Raw genomic sequence first — 11,511 nt, 5'->3', positions numbered from 1 at the left:
CGTGCTGCGTTTTCGGTTTAAAACCAAACTGATGAGCGGAATAAATCATCTCATTCACATTTCATGGTCCTAGAAAGAAGGAAATGCGGCAGTAGGTATTAAGGATATTATTTATGACAGTGGTCGTTACTGTCGTCAGTTCGGTTCGCGGCTAGTATAGTGACTGCTCCAAGCAGTGAATTAACAGTGAAGCAATCTATAAATACAGCAGCGATGAAGTCGAATGTCGATGTAGTACAACGTGTCATCATGATGACAATTTAAAATAACAATCATGTGGTTAAAAAAATAAAATAACTACATCATTTTTAGGATTTAACTTGACATGCCCTACTTATAGTACTTATAAACTAGGTAGTGTTAGGAAATTTCCATACAATTGTTAATCAAAATGTTGGAAACGTATTTTTCATCTTGTCTTTTTAGAGGATCTTTATCTGGCACCAGAAATAAAACTTTCAAATCGTTAACAGTTTTCTTTCCCTATTGCGGTTTCACGCCCAGGAACAGTGCCAAGTCTCCATAATAATATGGGAAAATCCTGATATAATCTACTTCATGGATTTAATTCACTTCAAGATTTTGCGATTAAAGCAATGGTATTAGCAGAATTTAACGATGGAATAAAACATTATGGTTCATTAAAACATTATGCTGAGTAAAATAGTTTTTTCTCGGCAATTTGGATGAGAATTTTAGGGAGTTTGTTTCTAATTAAAAAGTACCATACGTTATTATATTATGTTACTAAGAATACCGTTAGGTAGTACTTTAGCACTAGCATAATATTTAGGGGAGTCGACCGAGACACTACCAATATAATATAAAATATCGAGAGCTGATTTTTCATATCATGCCACGTGCAAAACAGAAATATAGTGCTAATTTCATGTATATGATCACTATCCGTACGTATGCCGAAAGTTTAAAGGACCAAGCTACTGTAAAACGTTGTTCGACACACGTGAGAATAGTAAACTCCGCATTTGTATCGCAAAAAACTATTAACTGTGCAGTATCTAAACGTGGCAAGCACGTGTAGTCATGTATCGTAAATAGCTATTGATTGCATAGTAAACCTGGTCGAGACTGACAGTTTTTTCTTTGTTACAGACACGGGGAGCTCTCAGCTAGACGAAGTGTGTTACCGGTGTGGTGATGGAGTTGGTAATACTGAAGGCTCGAGCCCAACTGAATCGTCTCGTGTCGGAGAAGCGGAGGCGAGGCGGGGGCGGGGGCGAGGGCGCGCGGCGGCGCCGGCGTAGCATGGCGCTCGCGCCTCGCACGCCCGCGCCCGTAGACACGTCGGGCTACAACGCCTCGGTTTACAACACGTCGCTCTACAACGCCTCGCGCTTCAATCTCACCTACGACGCTGACTACGACCAGCTGAGCGGGAACGCCACGGACGACGACAACCACTGGTTCTGCGCGAAGTGGACCAACGCACAGCAGGACTTGTTCCAGGTCCGTATTACAACTTAGGATTTTGTGCTCCGAATTTTGAATATGACGCTGAAGCCACTGGTAGTGTGTATTTTTATTGCTATGTAACCGGGGGCCTTACAAGGGAACGAAATTTGATTATTTTTGCGCTGCGACGCACGGTTTAGGAAATACAGCCATTCAAAGTTTTTATTTTCAGTAGACTACTTATTGTTTATTTCATACCATCTTTGAAAAAAGCCTTAAACCTTTTATCTTCGGCCGGTAACCCCTTTCGACCCGGCCTCTGTATGTACTTAATTACGTTTACCTGCCAAACGTACCAACAGTAGAACGGTACAGACCGTTCTCCATTTATTAAAACAGACATTTTTAAGCACGCTCAACGTAGTCTATTATCACTTTTTCCGGACGCTTAACTGCGTCGATAACACCATTTCAAAAAGTGCTTTAATCGATGACTTTTTGTACCAGAAAATTAATTCCAACTCATCTAACGGGAACTAATTTGTTAGATCGAAGTTGGTAGATTAGATGCCAAAACGCTCGTAGCTCGGCTGTCTATTGTTCCGGACGATTTATGCATGCTGCCGTAGCTGAACAAATACCTGCCCGTACTATCCAGATGGGCTCTTATTGTTGCGGAACAACGGTTTTTTCTCTTATTTAATGTCTGCTTAGAAACCATAGACGTTTGTATGTGTTTTACGGGAAAAGTAAAACAAAAGGAAAGTGAAACAGGAAGGAAATGCATGCTCTCAGCAACATACCAATACAATGCGAGATGAATTTTATTATTCACGAAATGAAACTATGGAAACGGATTAAATCGCGTATAATGAATTTACTATTCATCCCGCCGTTTTGAATACTTAACAGCATTCGTGGTCAACGTGTGACTGAGGAAAAATTACAATGTGCAAAAGATACCCACATAAAACCATACCAACCGTTTCCATAGTTTTATTTTATGAGTAACTATCGCGGTAACCGAAGACAATAATTTTATTATTTTTCATGCTCAATGTCTGTAAAAGCTCTGTTACCAGATACTAGTAAGTTGTTACCAGTACCAAAGTATTTTCCAAATAGAAATATCCGTCAATTTTGAACAATTTTGGACGTTTCCTCCACTACCGACCGTCCTTTAATATAAAAACTTAAAAATATCCGGGTTGAATTTCGTTAAGTCAACGTGAATTTTAAGGAGCCCACTGATTCTCAGCAGGCCCCCAACGATATCGGTGTGTCAGCGTAACTTGGCTTGACACCGGGAGAAGCGAGAAGCGTAAAGTGACATTTATTGTAAAAGGTAACAGTGCCGAATAACTTAACATACCCGATATCGTGCCCTCTTAGGCCCACTTGCACCAACAACTTAACTAAGGGTTAGTGGGCTGTCAACTGTCAAATTTCATATAAAACGGTGGGTTAACCCTCGGGTTAACCCTTCATTTTCGTTGGTGCAAGTTGCCCTTAGTGACGTAACTGAATCACTCGTTACTTAGGCCGATATTACACTATCATAGAAATATGATCATAAACAACATGCCGTCCTTTTTCTTCAGGTGAAGAAAAAGGGAGGCATACATACCTATGATCATATTTTCGCCATCAGCACAGTATAATAAAGAGTACTATCGTACAGTATGGCCACTCCCGCTCCCCGCTGAAAGTGCCGCCCACCCCCTCTCGGTTACCTCACAGTTACCGCCTGTCAAAAACACGAACAGTCGACCTGTCATATTGCACTCATACAAGCATAGTACGCGTTCACCTACACGAGCTAAGACTGTGTGCTAGGAATGCGCCTCTTTCAATATATTTGATCGCCAGTGTCCGAGGTGTGCCATCAGTGAAACAGTGACATTTTATTTTATTTAAACAGACATATATTTCATGTTTATTGAAACAGGCAGACTAAGATAAACAACTAATCATGTAATATTTTTCACAGGCAGCCAACCTCTGTTTCGCGATCGCCTTCCTCGCGCCAAAGAGCTTCAAGCAGAGCATACTCGTGCTGCGCGCGCTCGCCTGCGCCGGCGCAGTGCTCATGGCCATGTGGGCCGGCGCTGAGGTGTGCGCGCCCGATGTGCTCGCTTGGAGTCTCGCGTTGGTGTTCGTCAATTCTGTACACACTATCTTCTTGATCATAAGGTACGGGAAATTGCCTTTCTCCATGTCTTCTGTGTGAATTATCTAAAGGGGGATGTGACTGAATGAGCTTCAAGCAGAACGCTCGCCTGCGCGAGCGCAGTGCTCATGGCCATGTGGGCCGGCGCTGAGGTGTGCGCGCCCGATATGCTTGCTTAGATTCTGGCGTTGGTGTTCGTCAATTCTGTACACACTATCTTCTTGATCATGAGGTACGTCAATTTACCTTTATCTATGCTTTCCTTAAGAATTAACTAAGGTACGTTTTACCCCTATACATGTCCAAAGAACGACTGAAGGGGGACTGACACAGCTTCTACTAGACCATAGTCGTCCAAGACAGTCAGCTATTAGTGTCTTGGTTATTTCACGCTCAAAAAATGTTCTTTGTACATTTTTAGGGTTCCATACCTCAAAAAGGAAAAAAAAACGGAACCCTTGTAGGATCACTCGTGCGTACATCTGTCACAACCAATTTTCTCTACTACTGAACCGATTAACTTGAAATTAGGCACACATATGTTAACCTGTTAACCTGTGACCCAAAGAGACATGTAATTTAAATTTAGAAAATTTAATTGCAGGGGCCACTTTTGGGGGGTTCAAGTGAAAATTAAAAATTAAAGTTTTTTGAACTATACATATTGAGGTACATATCAAATGAAAGAGCTTTTTATAAAACTTTCAAAAATATTTTTTTCCGGTCAGAACACGATACCTTTATTGCTATTGTAAGCAGCAAATAATGAATAAATGCAGGTATCCCAGCTCTGGGACCATTTTTTAACTCTAGTTAAATTTTTATAGGTAGACTTTGCACTGAGTGCCAAGTTCAGAATCCGTAACTTACATAGCTTTTTAGGGTTCCGTAGTCAACTAGGAACCCTTATAGTTTCGCCATGTCTGTCTGTCCGTCCGTCCGTCCGTCCGTCCGTCCGCGGATAATCTCAGCAACCGTTAGCACTAGAAAGCTGAAATTTGGTACGAATATGTATATCAATCACGCAAACAAAGTGCTAAAATAAAAAATGAGAAAAAATGTTTTATTAGGGTACCCCCCCTACATGTAAAGTGGGGGCTGATATTTTTTTTTATTCCAACCCTAACGTGTGATATATTGTTGGATAGGTATTTAAAAATGAATAAGGGTTTACTAAGATCGTTTTTTGATAATATTAACAGTTTCGGAAATAATCGCTCCTAAAGGAAAAAAAGTGCGTCCCCCCCCCCTCTAACTTTTGAACCATATGTTTAAAAAATATAAAAAAAATCACAAAAGTAGAACTTTATAAAGACTTTCTAGGAAAATTGTTTTGAACTTTTTGTTGTTCTTGATAGGTTTAATAGTTTTTGAGAAAAATATGGAAAACTACGGAACCCTACACTGAGCGTGGCCCGACACGCTCTTGGCCGGTTTTAAGTTATAGTATCTCCGTAATCTTTTGACCCACAGGTTTCTTCCCCCAGCGCTCTCGCTGGAACTGACCGAGCTGTACCTCAAGCTCTTCAAGCCACTGAAAGTGAACAAGAAGCACTTCCAAGAGCTGACGCGTGAAGCGAGGGTGCTGCGACTGGAACCGGGCGAAGCGTATGCGGTGGAGGACGTCACGCCTGCGGATGAGAGGCTCTCTATACTGCTGAAGGGGAAGTGAGTTTTCATTCGTTCCATTCATTCACTGCTTTAACCATTGGATGCCTAGGATGAGCTTGACCCTAGTTGTTCACAGCTCAAGAGAAATGTAAGTGTAAGTGAAAGAGTGCCCTGAGAAAAGAAAGAATACCCCGACTTTTTAATTCGTTACTAGCGTATCATTTCTATGTAGACTTATCTCTTTCTTTTAAATAAAAGTTGCAATAACTACAAAGTGTGGCATGGGGTTCAAATTCATGTATATTTAAGTTTGGTTCGATAAGTGAAGTAGCCTAGGACGTTTATGATGATGATCTATCAGGTTCAATTATGTTCGTACGCGAAAAAGACATTCTTCTAATATCTACTTTCGCAATTTCACAGATATTTTCATTTGTTATTAATTTTACATTCATGATTTATTAAAGCAATGAGCTATCCATACCCAAATCCAATTGATGGTGATGTCCAAGATGAATTTCCTAATCAGAAGCACGTCCAAAAAATTATGAGAGGCTACGCAGTACGCATCTCGGAGTGATTTTTTTATATATGGAAAGGACTTTGCAAAACTTACTGGAGCTAAAATTAGGTCACAAGTTACGAGTATAAAGGCGGTCTCTATTTTCCAACTTATCATACTTTTCATACCTTTCACGTTGGCAACATAAGCCGTCGGCAAAACTCGCTTTTACCGACTCCGCTGCAGTCATATTTCCCGAAAGGTACGCATCTCGGAGTGAATTTTTTTATATATAGAAAGGACTTTGCAAAACTTACTGGAGCTAAAATTAGGTCACAAGTTACGAGTATAAAGGCGGTCTCTATTTTCCAACTTATCATACTTTTCATACCTTTCACGTTGGCAACATAAGCCGTCGGCAAAACTTGCTCGCTTTTACCGACTCCGCTGCAGTCATATTTCCCGAAAGGTGTTAGTTACAGCCTGCCTTGGGGCACTCAGGTGCTTAAAACGTAAAAATAGCACTCCCATTAGTGAACGGCACGTTGGGGGCTGATTCTGTCACAATAATTTGATAGGGTTATGATCTTAATTTATATCAACCTTAAGGGGCTGACAACACCCAATTGCGCAAAATTGATGTTACTTGCGCAGTTTTTTAAAGCCAAACTATTCGTTTTAGTAAGGCAAGTAAATTATATGTTATTATTCATTATATTTCAACGAACATAGCTGTATCGATACACGATTTAATGAAATCGGCTCGATAGAAAAAAATTGCAAAGATTGGTCTCGCGTTCGTCATTAAACGGTTCTATGTCGTTCAATTATATTCACTTAGTTGTATTTAATTAAAATTACAATAACACAAATATACACATCTAAAACACTAACTAAACATATTGCACAAATAATGCATCTTTCTATTTTATTTTAATATTTTTCCGTACTTTTCGTACCTAGCCGCCCTCTTTAGTGGCATCGCGCTCTCACATACTCCCATACGAATAGACAGTGTACGCTAGCGTCAAGGCCATTGGGTGTTGTCAGCGTCGGAAGCTAGGAACATACTACGCGGACGTCCGTCGTAAATCGACCGCGACCGCGACCGATCAGTGTGCACGGAACAAAACATCCAGCGAGCCAGATTTCGATCGGACGTCCATCAAGGCCACGTCCACGTCCGTCGACCGATAGTTTGCACGGTTATGTGTAATTTCATTGTCCAGATTCCCGTCCGCGGTCGATTTACGACGGACGTCCGCTATGTTCCTAGCTTTAAGATGTACCACAATGCACCAAATCACGCTTGTCAGCATCGATCGATGCGCGACGACACGCCACGTATAGGTTTTTACAAAAACTTGTTTCATTTACTTGAAAATATTGGAGGTTTAGCAGATATCACTTCAAATATGTAATCATCAATGCGATGAAATAAGTTCTCAGGAATTTTATCTTCTCGTGCTCCTTCGTCCGATTGAAACCTCGATATTTCCGCATTTTCGTCAATCCGTTTCGATTTGTACACAGGAGCACACTTAAGGAAACAAATAAAATGATTTTGGAACATAACTAGGATTGGCTTCCACGTCGGCTTTTCTAACTCCAATAAAATTTGCACTATAAATTGAATTCAATACTTGTATCAAAAGATTACGCAATTTTAAGTAAAACTTCAGAGGTTGGACGACACTTTTCTTCTTACGGCAACTATTCACTTAAACGGTGGTTTCCTTTCCACCACGGTCTTGGAAATAGCTAAAATTTAGTCGATATTTTTCTTGAAGTTATTATAATTCACCATAACAAATTTTACTAGGCCCATATTAAATTTATCTCAAAAACGATATGATACTATAAGAAAACGGTAGTTATTCTGATCAATGATTCGTGATTCCACGCTTAGCCATCTTAGCCTCGTTTCAAATTAAGGTGAAAACCAAATCAAAGTGATAAACGACAATCTGCCTCAGTCTAAATATGCATCCTAGCCAACAAAATTAATTTATTCAAAGTCGCAAAGAGGATTTAATCGCGTATATATAATGTTTTTAACACTAACCTTCCGACGTTTATTTATCCGACAATAATTTGATGACGAAAACATGAAATAAGTTACTTCAGAAATTATGTACCTATTTACTTTCTTTCTTAAACGACCAAGCACCATTATAACCAGAATGTATCACAAATTTTACTAGCGCCTTTAACTTTTTAACTTTAAAAAAAAAGAGCAACCCAAATACTTAATATTATTCCAAAAATCCAAATCGCAGATGCAAACAATAATAACCTAACCACAAAATTAAAATTTGAAAAAACCCCCGACCGCGTCCTAGTAGACCGATTTTCATGAAACATGGCTAAGAACACTCCCGACTAACACAGCTTTCAAATTAAAAAAAACTAAATCGAAATCGGTTCATCCGTTCAGGAGCTACGATGCCACAGACAGACACACACACAGACAGACAGACAAACAGACAGACAGACAGACACGTCAAACTTATAACACCCCGTCGTTTTTGCGTCGGGGGTTAAAAACACAACGCAATGAAATTTGAATTTGTGGTCAAACGTCCAAACAGCACTGACTAATATTTACAAACATTTGTTGAATGTTTTCATCACGTCAGTTGTAGCGGTTAACATTGTTTACTACGTGTCGGCGTATGTAATTAATTAGCACTATATTTGTATGAAAAGTGTTCATAAACAGGGGCTGTATTCGACAAGCTTAGACTGACATTTTGTATTTATAACTAATCCGTTGGTAATAAAAGTATATATCACAATTTGTCGAATATTGCCTGCCAAAATTGGATATTTGCAATCCACGGTTGGGAAAGAATTTTGATAAACAAATCAAACAATGTAATAAACTGTACAGTAGTTAGTTTTAAAACAAAGTTTACTTTTCTTTCATTATATTTTCAATTGACCTTTTGGTTGTAGGTAAATGTGATTTAATTATGATGCTACAGATTTAACATGGGCATATCCACAGTTAATTTTAAAATGCTGCAAATATTGACAATTGTAAATTATAAACAAGTTGAATAAAGCCCCTCAGCACTATCTAGACCAAGGCTTGGCCCAGACACGCCTGGAATTAAAATTGCTTCCCCTTAGTGTTAGCACTTTCAATTCCCTTAAAAGCCATTCGAGCTCATATATCAAGAGGGGATTGACTCGCCTTTTGCATAAATACACTAATATTGTAAATGTGTTGCTTATAGTCTATGTACGGTCAACCAATTTGAATCCTAGGCCACTCTAGAACCCTGTCTCATTTAAACCATGTTCTATTTGCCATAAGAAGTCACATTGACGTTTACTGTGCAAAGGTTCTACAGTGGCCTAGGATTCAAATTGGTTGACTGTACCTCCTCTGTTAATAATTCATAGTTCAAATGTATCAAGTTCTATGGTACTGGCCGGTAGTTATCTAGCTATTTTCTTACATTTTGCAGATTGTAAGATCATTTATAACGAAAAGGGAACAAACTACGTATATCACATCTCTAGTATTTAATATAGGCACAGTAAACTAAAAAGGTAAACAAAAACTGCGCGCACCGCGTAGCCTATGGAAGTTAACTTTTCCACTTATTTTTGGAGTGGCTCTGGATACAACCTTGATAATTTCGCGATGAAGGTCGATAAATTAGTTTTTGAAATTGCGGGTCACAACTGGATGAGACTAGCTCAGGACCGGGACAAGTGGCGTACTAGAAGAGAGACCTCTGCTCAGCAGTGGGCGATAAAGGGTTGATATGATGATGATGATGATGAAATTAGTCTTTAGTTATCGAAATCAAATACAGAAAGTAAAGTTTAATTAGACTGTCAGAGTTTAGAGGCCATGGAATTCGTGAGTGATTTAGGCCAGCAGCTAAAAGACGGAAAATCCAAATCTCGGCCCGGATCTTACCAGATTCAACAGATCTCATTAGCCATTCAGCGCAGTGACGTGACAGTGCCGATGTAATGCGGACATTTAACGCAGTTAAGCCAGGTACAATTAAGTCGTGATGAATACGATCGTCGTGCGATCCTCGTTCTGAGTCGTATCTGGTCCAACAGGTCTCAATTGCCGTCCAGCGGTGGTAATGCAGCGGGAATGGGGACTTTTGATCCAGGTACGATCCAGGGAGGAATATTTTAGTTTTAGTAACGTTTATGACCTACCTGATTTGTATTAATGAAAAAAAAAACAAATAAATATAGTTCTGCCGTTTAACCCCTTTACCGTTATGAAAGGCAAACTACATTTAACTCTTTCGCCGACGTCTGATAGAATAAGACATATCGTTTATCGTCGGCGGCACGAGCATCACGCTCGATGAAAAATCTACTTAAACAGTTATAAGGATAAATGAGATTTGTTTGAAGTCACTGATGATGATGAAGTGATCCTGTTATTTCTCATTAGGAACATAGGGCTCTCAGAAGAATCTTCCACTTTTTACGATCCTAGGCGACTAATTCAAGCTCCTTCCAGCCTAGTCTACTTGCGCCAGCCTCCTTCTCCACTGATCGTCTCCACGTGGTGTAAGGTCAAAGGTCATTGAGAATGATAATATTTTTTACAGAATGCGAGTCAGCTGTGACGAGACACACTTGCACTTCATCCAGCCGTACCAGTTCATAGACTCGCCGGAGTGGGAGGCTAACCGCGAGCAATCCGATGACGTCTTCCAGGTACTATTCTATTATTATATTCAGTAGCCAAAGAGATATTTTTCATTTATTTTTATGAGTCTAGAGTGCCCCACTGCTGGGTGGGTAAAGGCCTCCCTCTTCCCTTTCCACGTATCCCGATCTTGACTCGTTTCCCACCAGTCTTTATCTAAAGCGTCAAGGTCATCTCGCCAACGCCATCTAGGTTTAGCGCGACCCCGAGTTCGTTTTTGCGAGACGCAGTTGTTTGTCGCACCACGTGTGGACGCACAATATGTGGAACTCGCCGTCTCTCTCATACTTTTTCCCTAAATAATATTTACCCTGTAAGTTCTCGTGTTTTTTACGTTTTTTTGTGGTTTTCCGCGACCACGGCTAGTGCAATGGACGATACGTTGAAAAAAAGTAAAAATGTTATTTTATCGCGTTCGACCCGTGTGTGTCTTTAAAATATTTACCCAGATTTAATTGAATGACACTTTATATATTGATACATCACAGATGTAGGTATATTTAAGCTAACAATCCCGGTGCATTGCATAATGGTGACGCAATACACAAACAATGCAATACTCGATCATTAATTAAATCCTGCCACTGTTACGAGTATATCAATCAATTGTTTGAGTGCGCGCGCTCATTTATTAATACTCGTAGTAGCTGCGAGTGAAAAATGGTAATTTCAGCTGTCAAATATCGGTTTCAGCGATAATTCTGTAAGTCACAGCGGGACAAATCTCGACTGGGGGGCAATTGTAACCTAATCCATTTTTTCCATTATTAAACTATGATGTTGAGTTCTACATGTATATAAGTATCCACAGAACGCTTGCCAAATACATATAAATAAATAAAGTTATAAATGTGTAAAATATTAGAGGACAGGCTTAAAACTTTTGAACACAGTTTTCAATTTAGTCCCAAACTGAAGCAAAGCAAATATTAATATTAGCGCCATCTAGCTACCCCAAAGGGTAATGCCATCTAAGTACCTTTTTCTGTAACGACGTTTTTTTCTTACTTTATCTGTCTATACGGAGTTAAATGTCTTTGATATAAATAAATAAATATAAATAAATATTGGGGACATACACAGATCAACAGTTCCAAACTAAGCAAAGCTTGTACT

At 39.6% G+C, this 11,511-nt stretch overlaps 1 protein-coding gene across 1 annotated transcript in view; it reads left to right on the top strand.

The window, feature by feature from the left end:
* The first annotated feature begins 1,198 nt into the window (after positions 1-1,198).
* The window catches only part of LOC125226408 (blood vessel epicardial substance-like), a 29,575-nt gene continuing 19,262 nt past the window's right edge, over positions 1,199-11,511 (top strand). The window contains exons 1-4 of the mRNA XM_048130388.1: positions 1,199-1,467; positions 3,404-3,606; positions 5,057-5,251; positions 10,295-10,403. Of these exons, the coding sequence (XP_047986345.1) occupies positions 1,267-1,467; positions 3,404-3,606; positions 5,057-5,251; positions 10,295-10,403 (708 nt within the window). The 5' untranslated portion in view covers positions 1,199-1,266. The remainder of the gene's footprint in view (positions 1,468-3,403; positions 3,607-5,056; positions 5,252-10,294; positions 10,404-11,511) is intronic.

Source organism: Leguminivora glycinivorella, chromosome 5 (assembly GCF_023078275.1).
Source record: "Leguminivora glycinivorella isolate SPB_JAAS2020 chromosome 5, LegGlyc_1.1, whole genome shotgun sequence".
NCBI classification, from domain to species: domain Eukaryota; kingdom Metazoa; phylum Arthropoda; class Insecta; order Lepidoptera; family Tortricidae; genus Leguminivora; species Leguminivora glycinivorella.
Note: the sequence above shows the minus strand (reverse complement) of the source record. Positions and strands in the feature narration are given on the sequence as shown.